Source organism: Pristiophorus japonicus, chromosome 14 (genome assembly GCF_044704955.1).
Source record: "Pristiophorus japonicus isolate sPriJap1 chromosome 14, sPriJap1.hap1, whole genome shotgun sequence".
Classification (NCBI taxonomy): domain Eukaryota; kingdom Metazoa; phylum Chordata; class Chondrichthyes; family Pristiophoridae; genus Pristiophorus; species Pristiophorus japonicus.
This window is the reverse complement of record NC_091990.1, coordinates 167,416,441-167,444,087: the sequence shown is the minus strand read 5'-3', so window position 1 is coordinate 167,444,087 and position 27,647 is coordinate 167,416,441. Positions and strand designations below refer to the sequence as shown.

The window sequence follows — 27,647 nt, the reverse complement described above, 5'->3', positions numbered from 1 at the left end:
CTTAACATCCACCATCCAACATACAGAGCAAGGCAAAATATCACAGACAGACAGAAAAACTGCCAAAACAGCAGAAATACACGGCAGGTCAGTCAGCATCTGAAATAGAAAAGACAGATGGACATTTGGCATGTGTCGACCCTCAGAACTCTGAAGGGTCAGATGCTGAGGAGCCTGGGGTGCATCTTTAGCAGGTTCTGTTTTTATTATAAATGAAACATTAGTCGTACAGGATGACAGACAGTGTTAAGGTATATATATGATGCTGACCTGTGTTGTAATGTCTGTAGGGACCGTCTGCATAAGCCATTCTGGAGTGCGCTACCTCTTGGTCTGTGTACAAGTGAGAATAGATCGTAAACAAAGATATCAATTTTCATCACTTTCTTTTTTACCTCCTCTCCAATGTCTACCACCAGAAGGCACTGCTTCTTCCAGGGACACAGCTCCTTAGGTATTGGCAGCCCTCTGGTAACTTTCTTTAATGCTAGTTCCTCGTGTAGCAGTGTCAACGTGCAATTCCATCGTGGACAGCACCGTTCCTGCACTTATCTGCTTCCCATCCATGCAGACCGTGCAGCACAGATAATGATCAGGAGCAGGAATTCCCTTCCCTGGTCCTGAGCTGGGATCAGCAAAGCCTGGGAACTGAATATGGGACCTCCCTGCTTTATCCGGTTCTCTATGCCAACTAGACCAGGGACAGCCCTAAGTAACTGGGAGTGACACTCTCAGGTAGGCAGCAGGGTCGACCAATGCAACACACCATTGAGTGGCAGGGTGCAACTGCACCTCTCCCTAAGATACGAGTTCTCGACCTTGGACAGATGATTAGGAGATATGAAAAGACCCAGGGAGGGAACAGTGTACAGAGGGCGGTAAGCCAGCTGTTGGACTCTCTGCCAAAGCTGCTGTAAATCCAGCTCGATGGAGTTACCCTAGAAGGGCCCATTAATGAGCCTACTTCTGATTCCACACCCGCCCACTCATCCTCCAGCCCTCCCCTGCACCCCCCTCGCCCCGGCCTATGGACCTGCCAGCAGGTCTCCTCCTATATATTGCCGACATCGGTGTTCAGTGGCTTGGGAAAATTACAATTGCCCTTCCCTCAGTCTGCGGAATATTGGCATAACCACTCCCGTTACACCCCTTGGTAACATTTTTTAAACTGGGGTTGGTTCAGTAGTGTGAGCAGCATAGCAGGCCACCAAGGAGGTTTGATGGTAGGGACGATACACGGCAAGGGAAGGAGGGAGAATCTAAAGGCAAGGAGGAGAAAAAAAACACAAATATTTTCATTAAATCACTGGCAAGCTTTAGAATCTGCAAGACATTTCTACATCAAAAGATGATACTGTAAAACAATCACAGCGTTTGAATTTACCCCGGAATACTGTGCATGAAGCATTGGCATTACTTCAGTTTTATTCATTCCTCTCCTGAAGGCACTGGCTCAGGCTGGGTTACAGTTCTCTGGTCATTGGTCACTCTGCAATACCTTGCCTCAGTGGCCATTCCTCATGGGCGAGTTAAGACCCAGGGAGGGAGCAGTCGACAGGGGGTGGAAGGCAGGCAGGCAACCCACTGCTCGGGTCTCTGCCCTTGCTGCTCAAAGCTCATCTGTGAGTCGCGGCCGACTATTCAACCTTGGGGGGCGCACCAAAGCTGACCCTCATCCCGTCCTCCTCGGACATCCACGGATGCACTTCCCTGCAGGAATCACTGGATAGCATTCAGGATTAAGTGTTTCCTCACTAGCCATGGGGTGCTGAGGCCAAATGTAGCACGTTTACTGCTGCTCTGGCCAAGGCCAGCTAACTCGGCACAGACCAGGGGACAGACCTGAGCCCTTCTGCTCTTTATGACTCAGGAGAGAACTGAGAGTTGTAAGAAAACATTTTACAATTCAATCCATTCCTCGGATTCAGCTTCAGAACAGCCGCTTTAAAGTGATGCTGCATTCTCCGGTTTATCAGCAGTGCACCTCGGGAAGAACGGAGCGATTTAAAACTGCACATTGCGAGAATGCCCCAAAGAGGGTGGCACTTGAGGGTGCCAGAAGAGGCCATCTTGATGCAAATACTTCCGGCAAATGTTTCCTTAAACACAGCAAAATGTAAATAAAGAGTGTTGAACTGCATAGTCCCATCACTTGAGGCCAACTTGCCAACAATGAGGCTTGGCTCTTCTCCTTTCTGCTTTCCCAAACGCTAACAGAGTTTACCAAACCTTCTTTCATCACACAAGCCACTTATAGACGAGGGTCTCAACATCAGCTTCTCTCTTTAACAGCGAGGCCTGGTGATAAGAGTCCACCAGGCCTCGCTGATAGTGAGTGTTCCTCTTTAAACAGAAGTCCTAATAGAGTGTAAACTTTACAAGGGTGCTTCTTTAAAACGAGGTCATGATAGTGACAGTCACTTTACAAGAGCTCTCAATGAAGACACTGGGATGGGATTCTGATGGTGAAGCTCCTTTAATGCAATGGCCGCCTGAATAATCTGGCATGAAGACTTGAATTAAAAGTAATATTTTAGTGTAGTAATAGTAGGAATAATGAGCTTCGGAGATTGCATAAATTAACTTCTCGTCAACTGTTTTTTTTACAAATATTTAAAAGAAAAAACTGCAAAGCTGAAAGTCCAAAACAAGACTAAAAACTATCAGAAGCACACAGCAGATCAGTTAGCGGCTGAAGTAAAGCACTTTCCAAAAGGTTAACCTTCCCTTTTCTCTCTACAGATGACTGACTTGCCGTGTGTTTCCAGTGGTTTTTGGTAAGACAGGGAGTCAGACCATCCCGACTGAATAATTTCAATGAGAGGCTGCTTATATCAGTGAGAAAGTGAGGATTAGGACAAGTGTGCCAGAGAGATTAAGACAGAATATGTAAGAGGAAGACTGTAACCGTGACTGTGTGAGACAGTGTGTGAAAGTGAGTGAGATAGAGAGTGCGAGCAATGGAGAGAGACTATGACACAGCGTGTGAGAGGAGAGGGATATGTTGAGAGCATTATAGAATGAGGAAAGTGTGTAACAGAAAGAAAAAAGTATAAATAATATATCAACATTCTAAAAAAAGATGGAGGGAACGGACCAGATAAAAAGGAAAAGGAAAATGGAGAACAAAAATAAAATAGAAAGGAGAAAGGGAAGGGATAAAGCAGAGGGATAAGATAGCGAAAACAATCACAAGAAACATAACAAATTTAAAACTTCTTTTTAGTTCTACCCCTCAAAGTGTTCCCCTCTCCAAAAGAAAGGACACATTCAACACCAACAGACAGGGTGAGTACCAGCAGATGAGAATCAGGGAAAACTCTTCACTGGCTGGAGCCATAGGTATTCTGTAGCACAAAGGAAGATGGAAGATGGAGGCCAATCCCAGCTCCAGGATATCGCTGCAGGAGTTCCTCAGGGCAGTGTCCTAGGCCCAACCATCTTCAGCTGCTTCATCAATGACCTTCCCTCCATCATAAGGTCAGAAGTGGGGATGTTCACTGATGATTGCACAGTGTTCAGTTCCATTTGCGGTTCCTCAGATAATAGAGCAGTTCATGCCCGCATGCAGCAAGACCTGGACGACATTCAGGCTTGTGCTGCTAAGTAGCAATTAACATTTGCGCAAGTACCAGGCAATGATTATCTCCAACAAGAGAAAGTCTAACGACCTCTGCTTGACATTCAATGACATTACCGTAATTGAATAACCCACCATCAATATCCTGGGGGGGTCACCATTGACCAGAAACTTAACTGGACCAGCCACATAAATACTGTGGCTACAAGAGCAGGTCAGAGGCTGGGTATTCTGTCGCAAGTGACTCATCTCTTGACTCCCCAAAGCTTTTTCGCCATCTCGAAGGCATAAGTCGGAGTGTGATGGAATACTTTCCACTTGCCTGGATGAGTGCAGCTCCAAATACACTCAAGATGATTGACAACATCCAGGACAAAACAGCCCGCTTGATGGGCACCCCATCCACCACCTTAAACATTCACTCCCTCCACTACCGGCGCACCGTGGCTGCAGTGTGTACCATCTACAAGATGCACTGCAGCAACTCGCCAAGGCTTCTTCGACAGCATCTCCCAAACCTGCGATCTCTACCACCTAGAAGGACAAGGGCAGCAGGCGCACCATGCTGACTTGGAAATATATCTCCGTTCCTTCATTGTCGCTGGGTCAAAGTTCTGGAACTCCCTCCCTAACAGCACTGTGGGAGCACCTTCACCACACGGACTGCAGCGGTTCAAGAAGGCGGCTCACCACCACCTTCTCAAGGGCAATTAGGGATGGACAATAAATGCCGGCCTTGCCAGTGACATCCACATCCCGTGAATTAATTTTTAAAATTGTTAAAAAGATTGTTTTGTTAATAGTAATCACTAGGGGTAATTGTTTGATAACCCTTGTCATTATTTATTAACAATTTACAAATCTACCAGCTACAATTTCCATAAGAAAGATTATTAATATATTACTGAGAAACTGAGGCAAATGGGAAATAGAGGTGTATGAGAGACAGACAGACAGATAGGACCCTGAAATGCTCCGTTGAAAGTGTCTCTGTACCCGAGGGAAAGCTCCAATTATTATTTAAAATGTATTAAAATGTAGATAGGCTGTCAGCAGCAAACGTTTCTTCTGAGCTGTGATAATTTAACTCTTAGGGTTCAGCAGATATCTGCAGAGTATGATATGCAGGCACCAGATCAAAATGACACAACTGGGCATGTATCGCGCTCTGCCTGGTGGCAAAGCAGTTCTGCTCCTGTGCAGTTGTGCATGTGTGTAGTACTATTCCCTAGCTAGCTCCATTAGTGATGTTACAAGACAACATGGAGAAAATGTTGCCAAAATAAATGTTATTGCTAAGAGAGTAATCGCTTTACTAACATCAGACTAATTTGAAATTAAGTTTAAAAAGTCCCCAGACTGATTAATGGGTCACAGAGCACTTTAAATGTAGGTTCCGACTGCACTGGAGTTATACTATACTTGGTGCAAAGACCAGAACAAAATACTTGCATTTATAAAGTACCTATTACAGTGCATCCTGACAATGAACTATGTTTAAAGTGCAGGGATTGGCACAGTATAGGCAAATACGGCAGCCATAAACCCCACAATCAGATGACTGGACAGTTCATCTGTCTTCTTGTGGTGTTGGGCAATGGAGGGATGCTGGCTGGTACACCAGGAGAGCTGTCTGCTCCTCTTCAAATAGTGTCACAGGAACCTTCATCATCATAGGCAGTCCCTCAAAATCGAGGAAGACTTGCTTTCTCTCTAAAAGTGAGTTCTCAGGTGACTGAACAGTCCAATACAGGAATTACAGTCCCTGTTACAGGTGGGACAGATAGTCGTTGAGGGAAAGGGTGGGTGGGACAGGTTTGCCACGCACTCTTTCCGCTGCCTGCGCTTGGTTTCTGCATGCTCTCGGCGATGAGACTCGAGGTGCTCAGCACCCTCCCGTATGCACTTCCTCCACTTAGGGCGGTCTTTGGCCAGGGACTCCCAGGTGTCGGTGGGGATGTTGCATTTTATCAGGGAGGCTTTGAGGGTGTCCTTGAAACGTTTCCTCTGCCCTCCTTGGGCTCATTTGCCAGGTAGGATTTCCGGGTAGAGCGCTTGCTTTGGGAGTCTCGTGTCTGGCATGTGAACAATGTGGCCTGCCCAGCGGAGCTGGTCGAGTGTGGTCAGTGCTTCAGTGCTGGGGATGTTGGCCTGGTCGAGGACACTAATGTTGGTGCGTCTGTCCTCCCAGGGGATATGCAGGATCCACCTGAACCACCAGAACAAGCGGACGGGAGTTCAGGTTAACGTCTCGCCGCCAGGGATGGAAGCTCCCAAGCCCATTGGGTACAGGGTGACTGGGAGACAAATGGCTGACGACTCCCAAGTCTTACCGTCACTTTCATGTTGATGCACATCTGAAACTGCTCTGCATCAATGACCACACAGGCCAGTCTCATTGGTGACACAGAGAGAACTGTGTCCAACAATAAATTGTCAGCCTAGGACCAAAAGATTTAGTCACAGATTTCAGTCACAGTGGTCACTCTTAAAGCTGTGGTGCATATTTATACATTTTTTTAAATTATTAGGAGTTTTCCAAATTTGTATAAAGAAAAAGCTGTAAGCAGTGGGAACCTGAAAGATAAATAGAAACATTGAAAATACATCTGGAAAAAGAAATACAGGTGTTCCACAGTCTTTGTTAATCAAAAAATTTCACATGAAGTCTTTGAAACTGGAACATTTCAGTTTTATTTTAAAATTCGATCTTTCTTAATGAGTTCAATTTTGGTGCTGATGAAGGGCCTCTGTCTAAAACATTCATCTGTGTTTTCCTTTTTGGATGCTAGCTCGCCAGCTTTGTGTATTTCCAGCAATTTCTGTATTTGATTGCTGTCACTGGGCTCATGGGAAAATAATTGCACATTTACCAATTTGCTTTAGTGGTGGCCAGTGGGTTTTGTCCGACACTCAATGCATCTCCTCAAAATGACTCCAAGTGATCCCACCTACGGACAGATCTGTAACCAGCGGCACCTCGCCCTGGTGTTATTCAGCTCAAAGCATTCACTCCTGATAAGTGTTGCACCTCTCTGTGTAAAGCTAACAGTTTACGCTCACTAGCTTGTTTGTTAGACTTACTGTCAGGATTTCTTCAAGGCGACAGATTGTAAAATCCATTCCTGGGTTACAGACCCTGGTCAGGAATTCCCTCATGCCTTCTCGCCATCAGTCGCTGTAACTTGGGCAGAAGATTATCAGAAACCCTGTTTCCGCGTCCACCTGGGGTTTCTGCAGACCTTCCGCCACAGTTACGGCATATGACCGGGAGAACCTCCTGAGGAAGTTCCTGGTGCCTTGCCCACATGGACAGAAGCTGACAAGCAGTGGGAGGCAACTATTTATTCTCTATAAAGCCCAAATCCGTGTGCAGCATTGTCCAGCACAGAGAAAGCCATTCGGCCCATCGTGCCCCTGCCAACTCTTTGAAAGATAGTCCCACTCCCCCGCTCCTTCCCCATAACCCCGCAAATCTTTCCTTTCCACGTATATAACCAATGCCTTTTTGATGGTTACTGTTGAATCTGCTCGCAGCACCTTTTCCGGCAGTGCGTTCCAAGACTTGCATACTGCTCTGTTATCAGGGGAAGCTTGTTGTACAATCGCCAATTCCTCTCTTACCTTCACTCCCCAACTACTCACTCTTTCTTTGTTGCATTGTTCCTTGCCTCCAATATTTCGTTGGTACTGTTGCAGTCGGTACACCTCTGAGCTTACCTCGCCTATCTTCCTCCATTCTAAACATCCATGTCCACTCTTCCTCCTCCCAGTATCCTCACTTTGCTGAAACCAAGATGTGTTTTGCCATTTCCTTCCCCAGCTCATTATATTCCAGCACCTCAAAACTGTGGAACTGCTCACCTCCTTCAGTCATACCTTCCTCCCGCAGTCGACAGACTTAAAATCCAACCCTGCTGCCACCTCATCATTAATGCCTCACCTTCCCATTTACTGTTACATACAAACATAAAAAATAGGTGCAGGAGCAGGCCATTCGGCCCTTCGAGCCTGCACCACCATTCAATATGTTCATGGCTGATCATGCAACTTCAGTACCCATTCCTGCTATCTCTCCATACCCCTTGATCCCTTTAGCCGTAAGGGCCACATCTAACTCCCTCTTGAATATATCCAACGAATTGGCCTCAACAATTCTCTGCGGTAGAGAATTCCACAGGTTCACAATTCTCTGAGTGAAGACGTTTCTCCTCATCTCGGTCCTAAATGGCTTACCCCTTCTCCTTAGACTGTTACCCCTGGTTCTGGACTTCCCCAACATCGGGAATATTCTTCCTGCATCTAACCTGTCCAGTCCCATCAGAATTTTATATGTTTCTGTGAGATCCCCTCTCATTCTTCTAAACTCCAGTGAATACAGGCCCAGTCGATCCAGTCTCTTCTCATACGTCAGTCCTGCCATCCCGGGAATCAGTCTGGTGAACCTTCACTGCACTCCCTCAATAGCAAAAACATCCTTCCTCAGCTTAGGAGACCAAAACTGAACACAATACTCAAGGTGTGGCCTCACCAAGGCCCTGTACAACTGCAGTAAGACCTCCCTGCTCCTATACTCAAATCCCCTAGCTATATATCTAACGAACTGGCCTCAACAACTTTCTGTGGTAGAGAATTCCACAGGTTCACAATTCTGAGTGAAGAAGTTTCTCCTCATCTCCGTCCTAAATGGCTTACCCCTTATCCTTAGACTGTTGGCAACCTTGATCCCGTCCTGTCCTGCCGGTATTAGCCGTCCACTTAGGTTTGTTCAATAGTGAAACAGGTTGCTTCCCCCTCTCCCCTGAATAATTCCTATTTTCCACACAACTGTCCCAAACTGGTCAATAAAACAGCAATCAGTTACTGCAGCCCTCAAGACTTAAATCACATCATCCCAAAGCAACTCTCCTGCAGGAAGCAGGCAGATTGCCTGATGGTTTTCTGAAATATCCCTGTCCTTCCCTTGGTTGTGCGCAGTCTGGGGAGAAGTTGGGTACAGTTGGTGGTGATTGGCCCAGGCAGGGCCTATAACACTGAACACAACTTAAAACTTTCTCTTTAATAAACGCGGGAAGTAAATCAAATGATCTCTTAAAATCAGCATTTGTTTTAAAAACTTCAATAAACGTGGCTTTGTGAGGATTTCCTCCTTACCCGTATCAAAGCTGCTCGCTAGAAAAATGTTTCTAACTCAATTTTAATAATTTAACCTCAATTTATCTCGCACTCTTTAACATATTCCGGTTGAAAGAAATGAAATAAATGATGCTCATCACCTGTCTGCGCTGTTCTCTCTCTCTCTCCTCAACCACTGTCACTTTAAGTCTAACAGAAAGCTCTCTCCACCAGCTCTGTGTTCTGTTTCAGCCCCAAACTCCCTCGATCAGTCGTGCAGTGTAAGGCTATGGCCCGAGAGAGCAGGGAGTCAGAAAAGAGGGATTAGTGTGTGTGTGTAGCGAGAGTCAGAATCGCAGTCATATGCTCACTCGGTACCAGCTCGGCGGACACCCCGACAGTCACACTCTCCCAAAGCCAGATTAATTTAGGTAAATACATGTGGAAATCTCCAACTTAATTCCGGCTATAAAACGAGCAAATGTCACAAACACAAGAAACTAGTTAAGAACACTTGGGGCAAGATAGTGAACGGCGGCGAGCAACAGGTCTGATGTTAACACCGGTTTATATTAAATAAATGAACGAAATCCAGAAAGTTTAAGGACATTTGAAAAGTTTTTTTCTCAATAAATATCCCACTTTTACTGTAGAAAACAATGCACAATTAAATCTCGACTTATCTCAAACACATAGCAGATTTAGAACTATAAGATCCATAAATAATATACATATAAATGTTTTTATTAAATGCCCATCGGAATGTGATGTTTTGCTAGAATTTATCAAACACGTTAAGTCGGATATTTTGTAACACCTTTGTGTTTTAAAATAAATATGTATTCAATGCTGCAGAACGACAAATTATTGTCTTATCAAACTAGCTTTCGCTTCTGGTATCGAGGTTGGCACAAAGTAGAAGCAATTCATTCAAATACCTATTTAGCCCCAAATAAGTCCTTTTCAAACGTTTCGATCAATTTTAGCCCCACACACACACAGACAGGCAGACAGAAAGGTGCACAGGAAGGAACTCCTCACAGACAGCACCCGGACCCTTCGCTCCTTTTAATCTTTCACATTTCGGCTTCTCATTTTCCCCGTAGTTCGCAGCCATTTTTGACATTCAAAAAAAAGATATAACCGGTGTTAGAATTAAAAAAAATCTGAGGGAAAATATCCCAATTTTTTTTTTTTACCTTCGAAGAAGCGTTGTAAAGCTTCAGTCTCATCAACCACTTCCATTTCTCGCTCAGCTAGGGACTGCTCCCCGACACAGCCATGTAAAGAGGTCGCCTGCTTCTCAAAACATCAGCAAATCCCCACAGAAAGTCAAAATGTACCAGCACAGGTTGGGGTGGAGGGGTGCGCAGCCCTCCGAGCGCCTCTGGCTCCCGCACCTACTCAGTGTACCTGCAGCTCAGTTTCACCAGGCAATTTCTCGCTGGCCAACTCCTCGGGTCAGTTTCAAACCCAAACTTGCTCTTTATTGTGTTAGGGCTAAAACTTCAGCGCGAATATAATGTCAGACCTTTGGGGCGGGGGGGAGTTTATACCTCTCACTTCTTCAAGAGTAAAAGACTATCCTCTGTGTGGTGATGGGGTAAGAAAGGTTTCTCCTTTAACAAGGCAAAAAGTACTGGCCCGGATTCCTCCCCCCTCTTTCGATGGGATTTTTTTTTCTCTCGCTCTCCACTTATCGCTCTCCCGGCTGATGTGATGTCAGCTGCAACTTAACGTCACTCCCTGGCCGACGTGCGCGGCAATATACCGGGCAATAGCCGCACCGAGAGTGGCAGGTTGCAGGATTTAGTGGGGGGGTTTGTACTGTGGGGCGTGTGATGTGTGCTTTATAATATATATATGGTTTTAAAAACATATTTGACAAACAAAGCAAAGATTGCTTGGTTTGCAACGAACAGGCTGTGGTCCGACAAGTCTTGGCTTTCTCCAGCCTTACATAGAAACATAGAAAATAGGTGCAGGAGTAGGCCATTCGGCCCTTCGAGCCTGCACCGCCATTCAATAAGATCATGGCTGATCTTTCACCTCAGTACCCCTTTCCTGCTTTCTCTCCATACCCCTGGATCCCTTTAGCCATAAGGTACATATCTAACTCCCTCTTGAATATATCCAATGAACTGGCATCAACAACTCTCTGCAGTAGGGAATTCCACAGGTTAACAACTCTCTGAGTGAAGAACTTTCTCCTCATCTCAGTCCTAAATGGCCTACCCCTTATCCTTAGACTATGTCCCCTGGTTCTGGACTTCCCCATCATCGGGAAATATGATCATGGCTGATCATTCACCTCAGTACCCCTTTCCTGCTTTCGCTCCTTGAGCCTTGAGCCCCTGTCACATGCCCTTCTTTATCTGCTTTTGGTGCTCGTCTCTTTTTTGCTCCTAAACTCCCAAATAGCCCACCCTACACATTCTCTTCCTCTGTAGCTTTCTCCTCCTTTAAGACGCTCCTTAAAACCTAACTCTTTGGCCAAGCATTTGGTCACCTGTCCTAACGTCCTCTTTCTTTGGCTCGGTGTCATTTCAGTCTGAGTACACCACTGAGTTAAAGGCTGCTATATAAATGCAAGTTATTGTTGTAGTGAAATCCAGGCTCATTTTACGGTATCCTGCTGGAACTCATGTTTTACCTCGGACCTGTGGGGCTCCTCACCTCCCTCTGTTGTCCCTTCATCATACAATGCACAGGCTTTTAAATATCACGCTGGGTGACACCAAGGCACTACTTCCTAATGTACTTCAGTTCCCTCCTACTCTTATCATCATGATCTATCCTGCACTACAGTCTGATTTCTCAATAAAAAACCCACAATTTTAAAGGTTTTTTTTTCATTTGCAAACACATGTGGAATTCATACCAAAATACAACATTATAACTGCATTTATATAGCATCTTATTATTTATATAGCATCTTATTATTTATATAGCATCTTATTATGTCCTCGGGGACATTCCAAACTACTTCAGTTCCAATGAATTATTCTGCATTATTCCCATGAATTTCATGTTTTTTTTTAACCTGCCCTATCTCTACAACTTCCTCAAGCTCTACAACCACCACACCCTTCAACCCCAAACTCCCCATTCCCCCCACTCTGGTTCCTCCCTTCCGCTTACCGTTGCCCGCAGTGCCTGTGCTCTGCAATTCCCTTCCTAAACCCCCCAGCCTTTCTGCCTCCCTCTCCTCCTTCACCTTCTGACCCATCGATGTGACCAAACTTTTGCTCACCCCTCCTATTACTTTCTTCTTTGGATTGGCACCAATTTTTGTCTAATCTAATTCACTCCGTGAAGTGCCTTTTGACATTTTCCAATGTTAAAGCTGCAAGTTGTTGCTTTTTTTAAAGTACAGTCACTGCTGCTCAACTTGTGCACAATATCATTGAGCTGAAAATGACCCTGGCTCTTCTCCCTCCTCCCCCCCCAATACAAGTGTGAGAGGGCTGTTCACCCTTGCGACTGAAGACATTGAGGATGCATGTGCACATTGAACCAATCTCAAGCAAACTAGAGTTTACAAGAGCTTTTCACCGACAGTACTAAATATGTGGAATCAACTCCCATCAAAAGCAATCAATACCATGTTGATTAATTCCTTTAAAATGGACTCAATCACTATCTATTTGGGGTTGAGATTGAGGTTTATAAGGATGAGCATAGATGACCAAGTTTGCCTCTAAGCTGGATGAATACCTGTTGAATACTATGGGTTGCAAAACTGAAGTAAGATCCTGGAGTTTTACTCAATTATCTTTGAAAAGTGAGGAGTAGACTTGACTTGAGCTTTATCTTACTGGTCGGTTGCCTCTCTCAGGGGACTTGGTGTAGCTTGAATAGATTTTATGGGACAAAGATTTGTGGAGGGATCAGGCTTAATAGACCAAATGACCCTTTCTCGCTTTTTACTTTCTTATGTCAGATGACTTGGTTTTAAGCTGTAAACTTGTTGGACAGTGCTGTTGCCACACACCAGATAACCTTTAACAAATGGCACATGTTAAGTATTGAATAAAGAGGCTGACCAGATACTGTGAGCTCAAAGTAAAGTGCGACTTTAGTCTGTTATTAAAGGTCTCCAGAGTGCCTCTCCAACCTGTGAGGCCTCCTTAAGTATAGGTGCTCCCAAGGGATTGTGGGATCCCTTGGGATTCCAGGGGATGAGCCCTCTGGTGGTTAAACAAGGTATTTACAGGTTTACATATATAACAGCACAAATGCCAAATACCATGGGAGAAATCAGATACATACCTATCAGATGCTGTTAGACTATATGCTAATACTAAAGAACTCCTTTTGGAAATACTGTTCCTGTTGGTTCCCATGCTGATGTGAGAAAGGATGGCATCTTGAACTTCATGGATGATTTAAGATCATCCCTTGTTCAGTATCTAGGACAGATTCGATTGCTTATATTGACTTTGAGCAATATCATGGCAAATGTTGTCAAGTCTTGCTGTAACATCCTGAGATGGTCACACCCGAATAACAGATCACACAGTGTGAGGGGACTTCAGAATAAGAACTTACTCATTTACAGTCAGAGTTTGAGAAATTCCTTTGGCTTCAATGTCACAACAAAGATTCAAGCTTGTTCCATTCTCATCTGGAGCTCTAACGGTATTACTTTATCAAGTTGTAGCCTTATAGAAACATAGAAACATAGAAAATAGGTGCAGGAGTAGGCCATTCAGCCCTTCGAGTCTGCACCACCATTCAATATGATCATGGCTGATCATGCAACTTCAGTACCCCACCCCTGCTTTCTCCCCATATCCTCTGATTCCTTTAGCCGTAAGGGCCACATCTAACTCCCTTTTGAGTGAACTGGCCTCAACAACTTTCTGTGGTACAGAATTCCACAGGTTCACAATTCTCTAGGTGAAAAAGTTTCTCCTCATCTTGGTCCTAAATGGCTTACCCCTTATCCTTAGATTGTGACCCCTGGTTCTGGACTTCCCCCAACATCGGGAACACTCTTCCTGCATCTAATGGCTTGGTCTTTTTCTACTAATCTATTTTGAATGATTATCTCAGCCTCCATTCTTTGGCATAGTGTTGTGCATTTCGAGATCGAGCTCTTCCATAATTTCTACCAGCACTGCATTCATTAATTTCTCAATCTTTGCATCTTTTGCTACATTTTTTTTCTCATTTTTTTCTCTTTCCTTCCCTCTCTTCCTGAATTAACATGACGTACTTTTAATCAGGTACAGTTCCATAGGCACCTAACACCATCTGATCCCTCACCCAAGCAATCATTTCTTCATGAACAGTGATTACCAGCAAGACATTTAATCACATGGGCATCACATGGAGCCCAAACCTATCTTCACCCAATGTTCACCCAGGTGAAATTTCAGCAAAGCTTCCTAGATACCAATATGGCCCATATAGCAGTCCTATCACCAGCTGAAATCAGCTATCTTCCTGGTCTGTTCCACACTGCGCAGTGCACTTACCAACTGAACCATCGTGGGAATTCAATAATTGGCTGTGCCTTCAGCAGCCTGGGCCCTAAGCTCTGGAACTCCCTCCCTAAACCTCTCCGTCTCTCTAACTCTCTATCCTCTGTTAAGACACTCCTTAAAACCTACCTCTTTGACCAAGCTTTTCGTCATCTGCCCTAATTTCCCTTTATGTGGCTCGGTGTGAAATTTTTTGTCTTATAATATTCCTGTGAAGCACCTTGGGACGTTTTACTATGTTAAAGGCGCTAAATGAATGCAAGTTATTGTTGTTAAGCAGGCCTACTCACACCTACATCCAGTGAGAATCTCAGGTACGAAATCGCAATGTTGCACCCCCTTGCTGGACAATACTGGGGAACAGGTAAACGCTATGGAGCTGGGACTATCCCAGAAAATTCTGTCCCACTCTTTATCTGCCTCTCTTACAAAACCAGTAGCCCTTGTTTGATTTATTACCAGATCAATCAATCTGGCCTGCTTCACAGTATACAGTCTGATTCCAGTCTCAACATGCAATTTAGCAAAGGGTCAATTAGTTCAAAGAAGCAGACACTCTACCTGGCATCTAATTCAGGTCATAAATGAAAACCTATATATCATAATCTTATAAGTCACAGTAGGATGGAGTTTGGCTTCCATCACAACCTCGATAAACAACTGACAGGACAACAAGCTTTTGGAGAAAGAGCCTCACCTAGTCAGGTCTCTTCCTACTCTATTCATCATTATCATCATAGGTAGTCCCTCAGAATCGAGGAAGACTTGCTTCCACTCTTAACATGAGTCCTTAGGTGGCTGAACAGTCCAATGCGGGAATTACAGTCCCTATCACAGGTGAGACAGATAGTCGTTGAGGGAAGGGGTGGGTGGGACAGGTTTGCCGCATGCTCCTTCCACTGCCTCCGCTTGGTTTCCGCATGCTCTTGGCGATGAGACTCGAGGTGCTCAGCGCCCTCCCGGATGCACTTCCTCCACTTAGGGCGGTCTTTGGCCAGGGACTCTATTAGGTAAACATTCATTCCCTTTCTCTGGGCTTAATGTAATTTCACATCTTAGAATTTATCATCCAAGGATATCACCTTATTACAGTTATTACGAGGTTTGAATATTATCTATACTGGTCAATCTCACATGGCATTACACATGGGTGGTCCAGACCAAGTGGAGTCTTCAGGTGAAATGGGGTTAAAGGGTGGAGGATAACTGGACCACGACACGCAGATGCAATTCAGTCTCTATTTTAAAGGCATGGGTACTGAAATCATTTTATATAATACTTTAATTTTATGTGATAATTTATAGTTAAATGGTACAACATATGACAATTTTGGAAGTAGAGTTGTTTGGAACGTAAGAATTTCTTTGCAGCACAGGATGAAGAGCTGAGAGATCGACAGCGCCACCACTGGCAGACTGTGTAATTGCAGTGTGACAAGTTTACATAGGCAGTTTTATTATAAATCTGGACATAGGAATTTATCATGGGAAAAGTTCACAGGGTGCAGCATTTGTAGACAGGAAGTGTTGCATCTAGTGCATCTACCATACATGCAATGTCTGTGCCACACTTGATTGGTGCAAATATCATATTCATAAAACAACAACAAAAATTGCAACTGAACAGATAGGGAATATACCAATGACCAAGTTGCATCTTAAAAAAAGGTTTTAAAGAGGAAGAAAGCCAGCCATTTCCTGCTGGCTTCTTCTGACTTTGATAAGCTGACCTCTCTCCAAAACAAGCAGTTGCCAATCGACATACAACATCCCCACAGCAATTGGCTTCCGAATGACTTCAGAATGTGCCTCGTAGGCAGGCCTAGTTAAACACAGCTCAAACTTAGCAGATTAATATATTGTGTATAACATGGTACAAAATTGCTGTTATTATCAATCAGCATATCATCTGACTTCGTCAAACTCGCCGGCTGCCAATTCAGGCAAAGCCCAAAATCAAGACCATTTTTTTTACCTCTATGACATTGTCTGCCACTATTCTTGGTCTCCCCTTCTGCTGCACTTATCCAAGTATTTGATACTTTAGTTTTGTGCCATGTTTGATGACCACTGATACCAGCAAATTTCAGACTCACTTCCAGCCAGCAACAAGACGGCCTAGTATGGTGCAAGCTCGAAGGGCCGAATGGCCTGCTCCTGCACCTATTTTCTATGTTTCATTTTCTATGTTTCATCGACCTGGTCAGGCACCTCCCTCCAAGCAGCCAGCAACTGAGCTTTTACTCAGTAGAACTGAGCTTCTACAGGGCTATAGTAATACCCACCCTCCTGTATGGCTCAAAAACAAAAATGTTGAGGGCGGTGATCATGTTCAGCTCTTGTTCTATGAGGCTGCAGTTCTCTGCCACCACGGGACGTGATAATCTGAGCCTGCAGAAGCACTGCTCTACCGAGAGGTCAAGTAAGCTGAGCCTCTGTCTGGAAACCCTGTGACGTGGATAGTGCCTCCTGTGACCTTGACCCCGCTGCTCCCCTCTCTGCTGCTCATGGCCATCTGCAGGTCTGTCCACAGCAGGCTGTTGCTGCTGAGGAAAAGTGTTTGAAGACCAGGCCCTCAAATCTGCCACCAAGCTCATGGTCTACAGGGCTGTAGTAATATCCGCCCTCCTGCATGGCTCAGAGACATGGATCATGTACAGTAGACACCTCAAGTCGCTGGAGAAATATCACCAACAATGTCTCCGCAAGATCCTACAAATCCCCTGGGAGGACAGACGCACCAACATTAGCGTCCTCATCCAGGCCAACATCCCCAGCATTGAAGCATTGACCACACTCGATCAGCTCGGCTGGGCAGGCCACATTGCCCGCATGCCAGACACGAGGCTCCCAAAGCAAGCGCTCTACTCGGAACTCCTTCACGGCAAACGAGCCAAAGGTGGGCAGAGGAAACGTTACAAGGACACCCTCAAAGCCTCCCTGATAAAGTGCAACATCCCCACTGACACCTGGGAGTCCCTGGCCAAAGACCGCCCTAAGTGGAGGAAGTGCATCCAGGAGGGCGCTGAGCACCTCGAGTCTCATCGCCGAGAGCATGCAGAAACCAAGTGCAGGCAGCGGAAAGAGCGTACGGCAAACCTGTCCCACCCACCCCTTCCCTCAACGACTATCTGTCCCACCTGTGACAGGGACTGTGGTTCCCGTGTTGGACTGTTCAGTCACCTAAGGACTCATTTTTAGAGTGGAAGCAAGTCTTCCTCGATTCCGAGGGACTGCCTATGATGATGATGATTTTACAGGGGGAAGGGCTTCCAACCCATATAGGACCAGGCTCCTTTCCTGCACCTCCTGCAGCAAGACCTCCCAAATATTCAGCATCAAAAGCAGCATTTTTCTGCACATTTCTCCTTCGAGTCATTCCGAACAATTAGTCCACTTTTCTGCCGACGCCAAAACCACTCCTTTTAAGGATGAGCTGCAGCCGTGTAAAGCCCCTGCTTTGCCAGATATTGCCCCTGCCAGCAGTGCTACGGGCCAAGCTCCCGGGGCATGTATTTACATGTGCTGGGAATCTGTTCAAATTAGGGAAAAGGACTGGCATCTCAAAATTCAGCCAGGCCACACCTTCAATGTTGCGTTTTTGCAAAAGTAAAAATATAAAAAAGCAAGGAATAAGGGAAGGTCAGCCAGACATTCAGCCCACTCCTTCCACAGGACAGATATAACGGCCAACCAATTTGATCAATCTTCTGAGAGAAAGTTCTGCAACATTTCTCACTGAACTCCACTGGAAGGGATTGGTCCAAATTCCAGAATACCCATCCAGACCAACCATTCCATCCTAAGCGACCAGTTTTCCCGGGTGATATCGTCATGCAGCACAGATTCTCCCAGGTTCTGTGGAGCAGTTGATCATTCCTGCCTTGACTTACCTCCATATCATTTATTCTGTTTCTAAACATATATTTTCCAGTTTTTCCAAAGAAGTTAATTGATACGACGTGGACTGCTTTAAATGGCAGCCCTATCTTACCTACCTGACACTTTTTAAGCCAAAGCTTCCTCTAAGCCCTCTGTCCATTTGAAGATCATTGACTTTGCACTTGGTTCTTTGTTTACAGTCCAATAATCTGTTTCCATCTGCATTACCCATGCCTCTCAAAGTTTTAAATAACCAGATGACCTCGATCAATCTTTTTTGCACCAAAGAAAACAAGTCCGGTCTGAGACTCTCTTTGTAATAGAGAGGCCTATTCTCACAGCCACCCCTCCGAGGTTTCTCTGCACATTGCAAGCCGTTTAAAGTTAGACTACGTAACAGTACACACAATAGCTGCAATTGTCCACACCCTGACCTAAACTCGGCACTGGGTAAACTTTGTGCTTAGCCTATTACCCAGGGTCAGGCTGATTTGCAATTTGTTAGCAAGATTCCAGCTTTTGTTAAGGAGACTGTTGGGATGGGTGGAAAATGACTGCAGCAGGTCTTGGGCTGGAAGTCCCCAGGACCAGGAAATTCTTTATTTTATAAATCTCACATTAATGACGATAATTCACCCCACCCTGCGGTTGGCTGCATCAAGCAAGGTGGCCCTTTAACGTTTAAGTCATTGCCCTCCCCACTCTGACAATCAGAGACATGTTCCCAACAGGCAGTATTGCTGTCAAGTGGCAGATACACATCGTATGATGTACTCCTATCATTAGGACATCAATGGGATGAAAATCAGGTGGGATTTACAATGGGCAGACGATGTGCTCAGTCAGACTATCACCCAGGCGGTAAGGGTGACAATTGCCCCATTAGATCTACCATCCCACTGACATTGAACCTGGGCCTAGTACCGGTGGCTGGAGTCTTCTAACATGAGGTTGCTGCTTCTCAGGACAGCAGCATAAGGCAAGCTTCCGATTTCCATCATCATCATAGGCAGTCCCTCGAAACGAGGATATAAAATTCTGACGGGATTGGACAGGTTAGATGCAGGAAGAATGTTCCTGATGTTGGGGAAGTCCAGAACCAGGGGTCATAGTCTAAGGATAAGGGGTAAGCCATTTAGGACCGAGATGAGGAGAAACTTCTTCACTCAGAGAGTTGTGAACCTGTGGAATTCTCTACCGCAGAGAGTTGTTGAGGCCAGTTCGTTAGATATATTCAAAAGAGAGTTAGATGTGGCCCTTACGGCTAAAGGGATCAAAGGGTATGGAGAGAAAGCAGGAATGGGGTATTGAAGTTGCAAAAGTGATCAGCCATGATCATATTGAATGGTGGTGCAGGCTCGAAGGGTCGAATGGCCTACTCCTGAACCTATTTTCTATGTTTCTATGTTTCTATGACTTGCTTCCACACCAAGAATGGATGAGTTCACAGGTGTTTCAATGATATTCCGGATCCCAAACTAAATCTTGAAGGATGAAAGGTGCCTGTGCATGGATTTTTTTAACGTGGGTTGGCCGTTGCACACCAGCCACCACACGGGCTTGACAGAGCGAGGTCTTGGTGCAGTGGCAAGGATTAACCAAGACAACAGGAGACCTGCTCTGCTGCACGGACCTAGTGTGCACACATATCGCACAGTGTGGGCTGGCCCGTGCTGCCCCTGGGCCCTCGCCCCTTCTGGGCCCCGATCACATCCCTCGACAAACTCTTGCCGGTCCTTCGTCCCGACCTCGCCGCTCCTGCTGTACCTGCCCGGACTGCAGTCAGCCGTCGCCCTCCTGCAGCAGCACGCGCTGCTCCCTGCAGTGGCATGCCGCCACACGCTGCTCCCTCTAATGGCCGCGGCCTGCTGATGGTCTTGCAGGCTGGGACCCCGCCGTAAAAGGCCCTCATAGCCCCTCATAGGCTGACGGGTCAGACTGCCCAGACAATTGCACAAGAGGCGCAGCCCCCAGCAGGTCCTTCCCATGAATCAACTATCCGTCTTTCACAGACTTTCTACTGCCTCGGAATCAACCCAAAATGGATGAGTTGCTCAGCTCTCCTGAAGATGGTATTGATGACCTGTTGTTTGCAGGTCCAGATGGCGCACTGTGTGACGTTGCAGGAGTCCGCAGTTTCAGCCTTGACGGCCACTGGCAGAGCTGATCAGACGTGGGCTGCAGGACAATGTGCAGAAGGTGGCGGCATTTATCCAGGGCTTAGTGAAGTGAAATCTGAAAAGCCACAGCTCCTCGCACAGTCCACCATAAGATCTCTGCGATCTATAGACTCATTTCAGGGGGTGTGGGTATAAGCAAGTTGGCTTCATCCTCTTTCAATGTTCTTCACTCTCCTTTGTTGTCTTCTGATCTTCTCCTGCTTCATTGAGAATACAAACAGGAAACTCCCCACAGGGAAAAGCACAATGCTCCAGTGCAGCCCTTACTGAGGGTGGGCTGAACAAATCTGCCAAAATACAGGCAAATCTGAGATATGGGGAAAAATTGCACCTTGCTTATCTTCTCACAAGTTACACAGATGGAAATGATAGCAAATGGAAATTACAGGAATTCAGACACCTAATGCTTTCTTCTCATTTGCAGGCTAGTGAAGAGACATCAGTCGGAAATGGCTCCACCCAGCTGAAGCGAAAGTCTTGTTAGAATGGAAATTCGCAAAGTGGGTCCCGCCCAAAATTCAACTTTCAAAATGGAGACGGGTCCACATTGCACCTCTGTCACACCAACCAGATCACTCGGCAGTAGCAAGACCGAATGGCTCTTGAATAAAAATAGAAAATAACGTACAATTAGATGAAGCTCCTTAGGAGTATGCTGCTCCTGGGCTGTTCTGCCTCTGCCAGCTCCGTGTTCTCCTTCTACTTAGTCATAGTTTGTTGCTTTTCCTTATCCAGAAAGAAATGTGAGCCTCTTGCCATGCCTATATCCTTCAGCATGCAACATATCACTATCATTCATTTGACTCTCCCCTGCATGTGGTAGAGTGTCCCCATGGCAATTCAAACATTTCAACCTTTGTTTCATTGACCTGTTTTTACATGTGCTTCATCTTTGCTGCGGGGGTTAGGGGGAGGGGTTATATAGACATATCTTTTTTTGTTCCTGGATGTGGGTGTCGCTGGCAAGGCCGGCATTTATTGTCCATCCCTAATTGCCCCTTGAGAAGGTGGTGGTGAGCCGCCTTCTTGAACCGCTGCAGTCCGTGTGGTGAAGGTGCTCCCACAGTGCTGTTAGGGAGGGAGTTTCAGGATTGTGACCCAGCGACGATGAAGGGACATTTTCAAGTCAGGATGGTGTGTAAGTTGGAGGGGAATGTGCAGGTGATGGGTGGTGGTGTTCCCATCCACCTGCTGCCCTTGTCCTTCTAGGTGATAGAGGTTGTAGGTTTTGGAGGTGCTGCCGAAGAAGCCTTAGCAAATTTCTGCAATGCATCATGTAAATGGTACACACTGCAGCCACAGTATGCCGATGGTGGAGGGAGTGAATGTTTAAGTGCTGGATGGAGTGGTAATCAAGGAGGCTGCTTTGTCCTGGATAGTGTTGAGATTCTTGAGTGTTGTCAGAGTTGCACTCATCCAGATCAGTAGAGAATACTCCATCACACTCCTGACTTGTGTCTTGTAGATGGTTGAAAGGCTTTGGGAAGTCAGAGTGTGAGACACTCGCTGCAGAATACCCAGCCTCTGACCTGCTCTTGTTGCCACAATATTTATGTGGCTGGTCCAGTTAAGTTTCTGGTCAATGGTGAGCCCCAGAAAATTGATGGTGGGGGATTCGGCAATGGTAATGCCATTGAATGTCAAGAGGTCATATAAGCCATCCGAAGAAAAATGTGTTGGCCAAACTTGCTTAAATGTGAAAAACTGGCGCAGGCATCAAGTTACTGCAGGCGGGCATGGACGGCTTCATTTTCTGAGGAGTTGCGAATGGAACTGAACACTGTGCAATCATCAGCGAACAGTTAAAATAGCCATTGTGGCTTCCAGGAATGCATATGGTGCCCATATATTAAAGTACTGAGGAGTTGTCCATTTATTCTAGGGCATTAACAGGTTGAACAGTTGCCTCCTGGGAAAAACGCATTACTGACATGGCTCATTTTCAGTACCATTCGCAACTCCTCAGATAATGGAGCAGTCCATGGCCGCATGCAGCAAGACCTGGGCGATATTCAAGCTTAGGCTGATAAGTGGCAAGTAACATTCACGCCACACAAGTGCCAGGCAATGACTATCTCCAGAGAGTCTAACCACCACCTCTTGACATTCAATGGCATTACCATCGCCGAATCCCCCACCATCAATTTCCTGGGGATCATCATTGACCAGAAACTTAACTGGACCAGCCACATAAATACTGTGCTAAATACCCAGGGAGCACCCATGATGCGTTCATCCTACGTGAGAGCGCTATATCTGCCTTGTTTGAGCAGCAGCCAGAAGGGCAGAGCTGGCTGCTGTGGGACAAAGGATATGGCCTCGCCACCTGGCTCATGACGCCCCTAAGCGTAACCCGGACGGAAGCTGAGCGGGAATACAACATGCCGCACATTGCATCGCACAGCATAATAGAGAGGACCATTGGCATCTTGAAGCAGCGTTTCCAAGGCTTGGACCATTCTGGAGGCTACTTACAATACTCCCCTGAGATTGCTGGTCTGTTCACTGTTGTGTGCTGCATGCTGCATAATTTAGCCATTATGAGGCAGCAGCAGCAGTAATAGAAGACCCACCTGTGGTGAGAGTGGCTGATGATGAGAAGGAAGATGCAGATGGCGAGGAGGAAGAGGAGGAAGCTATGCAACTACCTGAACCTGGAGCACGATGGCGGAGGAGGGCGGACCGTCGTGCCCCTTTAATGATTGCTCGAATCTTGCGCCAGCAGCTCATCCATGAACGCTTTGCTACCTGAAGGCTCAGTGGCACCTATTCCACATGGAGCATGTTTACTGTTTGGACCTGTTCCGTAATGTTGTGTTGTGTTAGTGGAACAAATAATGGAAATGACTCTTCTTTGTTTCAAAAAGTTGTGTTAATAATGCAACAAATAATGTAAATGATTCAGTATAATTTAAAATATATTTTATTCAAAAGTTTAATACTTGTTTTTACCTCTGGGGAGGTACCATCGGATTGGAAAGCAGCTAATGTAACGCCTCTGTTTAAAAAAGGGGGCAGACAAAAGGCAGGTAACTATAGGCCGGTTAGTTTAACATCTGTAGTGGGGAAAATGCTTGAAGCTATCATTAAGGAAGAAATAGCGGGACATCTAGATAGGAATAGTGCAATCAAGCAGACGCAGCATGGATTCATGAAGGGGAAATCATGTTTAACTAATTTACTGGAATTCTTTGAGGATATAATGAGCATGGTGGATAGAGGTGTACCGATGGATGTGGTGTATTTAGATTTTCAAAAGGCATTCGATAAGGTGCCACACAAAAGATTACTGCAGAAGATAGAGGTACGCGGAGTCAGAGGAAATGTATTAGCATGGATAGAGAATTGGCTGGCGAACAGAAAGCAGAGAGTCGGGACAAATGGGTCCTTTTCGGGTTGGAAATCGGTGGTTAGTGGTGTGCCACAGGGATCGTTGCTGGGACCACAACTGTTTACAATATACATAGATGACCTGGAAGAGGGGACAGAGTGTAGTGCAACAAAATTTGCAGATGACACAAAGATTAGTGGGAAAGCGGGTTGTGTAGAGGACACAGAAAGGCTGCAAAGAGATTTAGATAGGTTAAGCGAATGGGCTAAGGTTTGGCAGATGGAATACAATGTCGGAAAGTGTGAGGTCATCCACCAGTAAAAGGGAATATTATTTGAATGGGGAGAAATTACAACATGCTGCGGTGCAGAGGGACCTGGGAGTCCTTGTGCATGAATCCCAAAAAGTTAGTTTGCAGGTGCAGCAGGTAATCAGGAAGGTGAATGGAATGTTGGCCTTCATTGCGAGAGGGATGGAGTACAAAAGCAGGGAGGTCCTTTTGCAACTGTATAGAGTATTGGTGAGGCCGCACCTGGAGTATTGCGTGCAGTTTTGGTCGCCTTACTTAAGGAAGGATATACTAGCTTTGGAGGGGGTACAGAGACTATTCACGAGGCTGATTCCGGAGATGAGGGGGTTACCTTATGATGATAGATTGAGTAGACTGGGTCTTTACTCGTTGGAGTTCAGAAGGATGAGGGGTGATCTGATAGAAACATTTAAAATAATGAAAGGGATAGACAAGATAGAGGCAGAGAGGTTGTTTCCACTGGTCGGGGAGACTAGAACTAGGGGGCACAGCCTCAAAATACGGGGGAGCCAATTTAAAACCGAGTTGAGAAGGAATTTCTTCTCCCAGAGGGTTGTGAATCTGTGGAATTCTCTGCCCAAGGAAGCAGTTGAGGCTAGCTCATTGAATGTACTCAAGTCACAGATAGATAGGTTTTTAACCAATAAGAGAATTAAGGGTTACGGGGAGAGGGTGGGTAAGTGGAGCTGAGTCCACGGCCAGATCAGCCATGATCTTGTTGAATGGCGGAGCAGGCTCGAGGGGCTAGATGGCCTACTCCTGTTCCTAATTCTTATGTTCTTATGTTAACTTTAATAAAAATATTCTTGTATCAAACTTCAAAAATTAGAACGGGGAAAATTTCAAAGGTTTTTTTTTTGAGTAGTCAGGACCAAAAGAAACAGGCATAACTCTTGAAATACGCCAAAAACGGCATTGGGAAAAATCGAACCAATTTTCTTTTAAGGCAAACTATCCCTCCTCATCCTTCTCGACCTGTCTGCAGCCTTTGACACGGTTGACCACTCCATCCTCCTCCAACGCCTCTCCACCGTCGTTCAGCTGCACTCGCCTGGTTCCATTCTTATCTAAGACCACCTATTTCCACCTCCGTAACGCCTGTCCCTGCCCCTGCCTCAGCTTATCCGCTGCTGAAGCCCTCATCCATGCCTTTGTTACCTCGAGACTTGTCTATTCTAATGCACCCCTGGCTGGCCTCCCACATTCTACCCTACGTAAACTTAATGTCATCCAAACCTTGACTGCCCGTGTCCTAACTCGCACCAAGTCTTGCTGACCCATCACCCCTGTGCTCGCTGACTTACATTGGCGCCCGGTTAAGCCACGCCTCGATCCCAAAATTCTCATCCTTGTTTTGAAATCCCTACATGGCCACGCCCCTCCCTATCTCTGTAATGTCCTTCAGCCCCACAACCTCCCGAGATATCTGCGCTCCTCCAATTACGCGCTCTTGAGCATCCCTGATTATAATTGCTCCACCATTGAAGGCCCCAAGCTCTGGAACACCCAACCTAAATCTTTCCGCCTCTCTACCTCTCTTTCCTCCTTTAGGACGCTCCTTAAAACCTACCTCTTTGACCAAGCTTTTGGTCACCTGCGCTAATTTTATCTTACGTGGCTCGGTGTCAAATTTTTTATCTTATGATATTCCTGGGAAGCGCCTTGGGACATTTTATTATGTTAAAGGCGCTATATAAATGCAAGTTGTTGTTGTTGTTAAGCAGGCCTACTCACTCCGACATCCAGTGAGAGTCTCTGGTAGGAAATCGCAATGTTGCACAATGCTGGACAATACTGGAAAACAGGTAAGCGCTATGGAGCTGGGAATATCCCAGCATTTGTAGCAGTAGGTAAGTCGTGATTAGGAAAATTCCCGATTAATTCTGATAAGTTTTGCTCCACTTCTATAAGTAAGAGAAAACGCTGCAATTCCTATTGTCAAACAAACCGAGCAAAGAGAAAATACAGAAAAAGAGAAAGAGAAAAAAGGAGAAAACAAAGACAAGGAATGGAAAAGAGAATAAGAGACAGAAGGAGAGAAGAGGAATACAGCAATACCCCCTTTGTCCCTCTCTGCAGACCATGCAAGAGATAGATTGCCACGTAACCACATAATGGGACTAAAGGTGGACAAGTCCTCTGGACCTGATGGCTTGTATCCTAGGGTCTTAAAAGAAGTGGCTGCAGAGATAGTGGGTGCATTGATTGTAATCTACCAAAATTCCCTGGATTCTGGGGAGGTCCCAGCGGATTGGAAAACCGCAAATGTAACGCTCCTATTTAAAAAAGGAGGCAGGCAAAAAGCAGGAAACTATAGACCAGTTAACCTAACATCTATCGTTGGGAAAATGCTGGAGTCCATTATTAAGGAAGCAGTAGCGGGACATTTGGAAAAACATGATTTAATCAAGCAGAGTCAGCATGGTTTTATGAAAGGGAAATCATGTTTGACAAATTTGCTGGAGTTCTTTGAGGATGTAACAAGCAGGGTGGATAAGGGGAACCAGTGGATGTGGTGTATTTGGATTTCCAGAAGGGATTCGATAAGTTGCCACATAAATGGTTACTGTACAAGATAAAAGTTCACGGGGTTGGGGGTAATATATTAGCATGGATAGAGGATTGCTAACTAACTGAAAACAGAAAGTCGGGATAAATGGGTCATTTTCCAGTTAGCAAACAGTGACTAGTGGGGTGGCGCAGGGATCAGTGCTGGGCCCTCAACTATTTACAATCTATATTAATGACTTGGATGAAGGGACCAAGTGTAATGTAGCCAAGTTTGCTGATGATACAAAGATGGATGGGGAAGCAAAATCTACAAAGGGATATAGACAGGCTAAGTGAGTGGGCAAATATTTGGCAGATGGAGTATAATGTGGGAAAATGTGAGGTTATCCACTTTGGCAGAAATAGTAGAAAAGCAAATTATAATTTAAATGGAGAAAAATTGCAAAGTGCTGCAGTACAGAGAGACCTGGGGATCCTTGTACATGAAACACAAAAAGGTAGTATGCAAGTAATCAGGAAGACCAATGGAATGTTGGCCTTTATTGCACGGGGGATAGAGTATAAAAGCAGAGAAGTCCTGCTACAACTGTACAGGGTATTGGTGAGGACACACCTGGAGTACTACTTACAGTTTTGGTCTCGGTATTTAAGGAAGGATATACTTGCATTGAAGGCTGTTCAGAGAAGTTTCACTAGGTTGATTCCGGAGATGAGGGGGTTGGCTTATGAAGATAGGTTGAGTAGGTTGGGCCTCTACTCATTGGAGTTCAGAAGAATGAGAGGTGATCTTATTGAAATTTATAAGATAATGAGGGGGCTCGACAAGGTGGATGCAGAGAGGATATTTCCATTCATGGGGAAACTAAAACTAAGGATCATAGTCTTATAATAAGGGACCACCCTTTAAAACTGAGATGAGGTGAAATTTCTTCTCTCAGAGGGTTGTAAATCTGTGGAATTCGCTGCCTCAGAGAACTGTGGAGGCTGGGTCATTGAATATATTTAAGGCAGAGATAGACAGATTTTTGAGCAATAAGGGAGTAAAGGGTTCTGGGGAGTGGGCAGGGAAGTGAAGCTGAGTCCATGATCAGATCAGCCATGATTTTATTAAATGGCGGAGCAGGCTCGAGGGGCCAAATGGCCGACTCCTGCTCCTATTTCATATGTCCTTATATGTTTTCTGGTGGAGGTATATGCTCACAACTAGAGATCACATGTTCACCAATGTTGACAGCTCTGCTTTTAAATT

The 27,647-nt window shown here is 45.5% G+C and overlaps 1 protein-coding gene across 4 annotated transcripts in view; it reads right to left on the bottom strand.

Moving 5' to 3' along the window:
- Positions 1-10,432, bottom strand: part of myrf (myelin regulatory factor) — a 371,110-nt gene extending 360,678 nt beyond the window's left edge. For 3 of the 4 annotated variants that reach the window (XM_070898666.1, XM_070898668.1, XM_070898667.1), the window contains exons 1-2: positions 9,895-10,432; positions 271-333 (exon numbers count right to left, since the gene is read on the bottom strand). In XM_070898666.1, the coding sequence (XP_070754767.1) occupies positions 271-333; positions 9,895-9,940 (109 nt within the window). In that variant the 5' untranslated portion in view covers positions 9,941-10,432. Of the gene's footprint in view, positions 1-270; positions 334-8,856; positions 8,954-9,894 lie in introns of those variants that run through there. The other variant, XM_070898669.1, reaches the window with a different exon arrangement.
- Between the last annotated feature and the right edge of the window lie 17,215 nt (positions 10,433-27,647).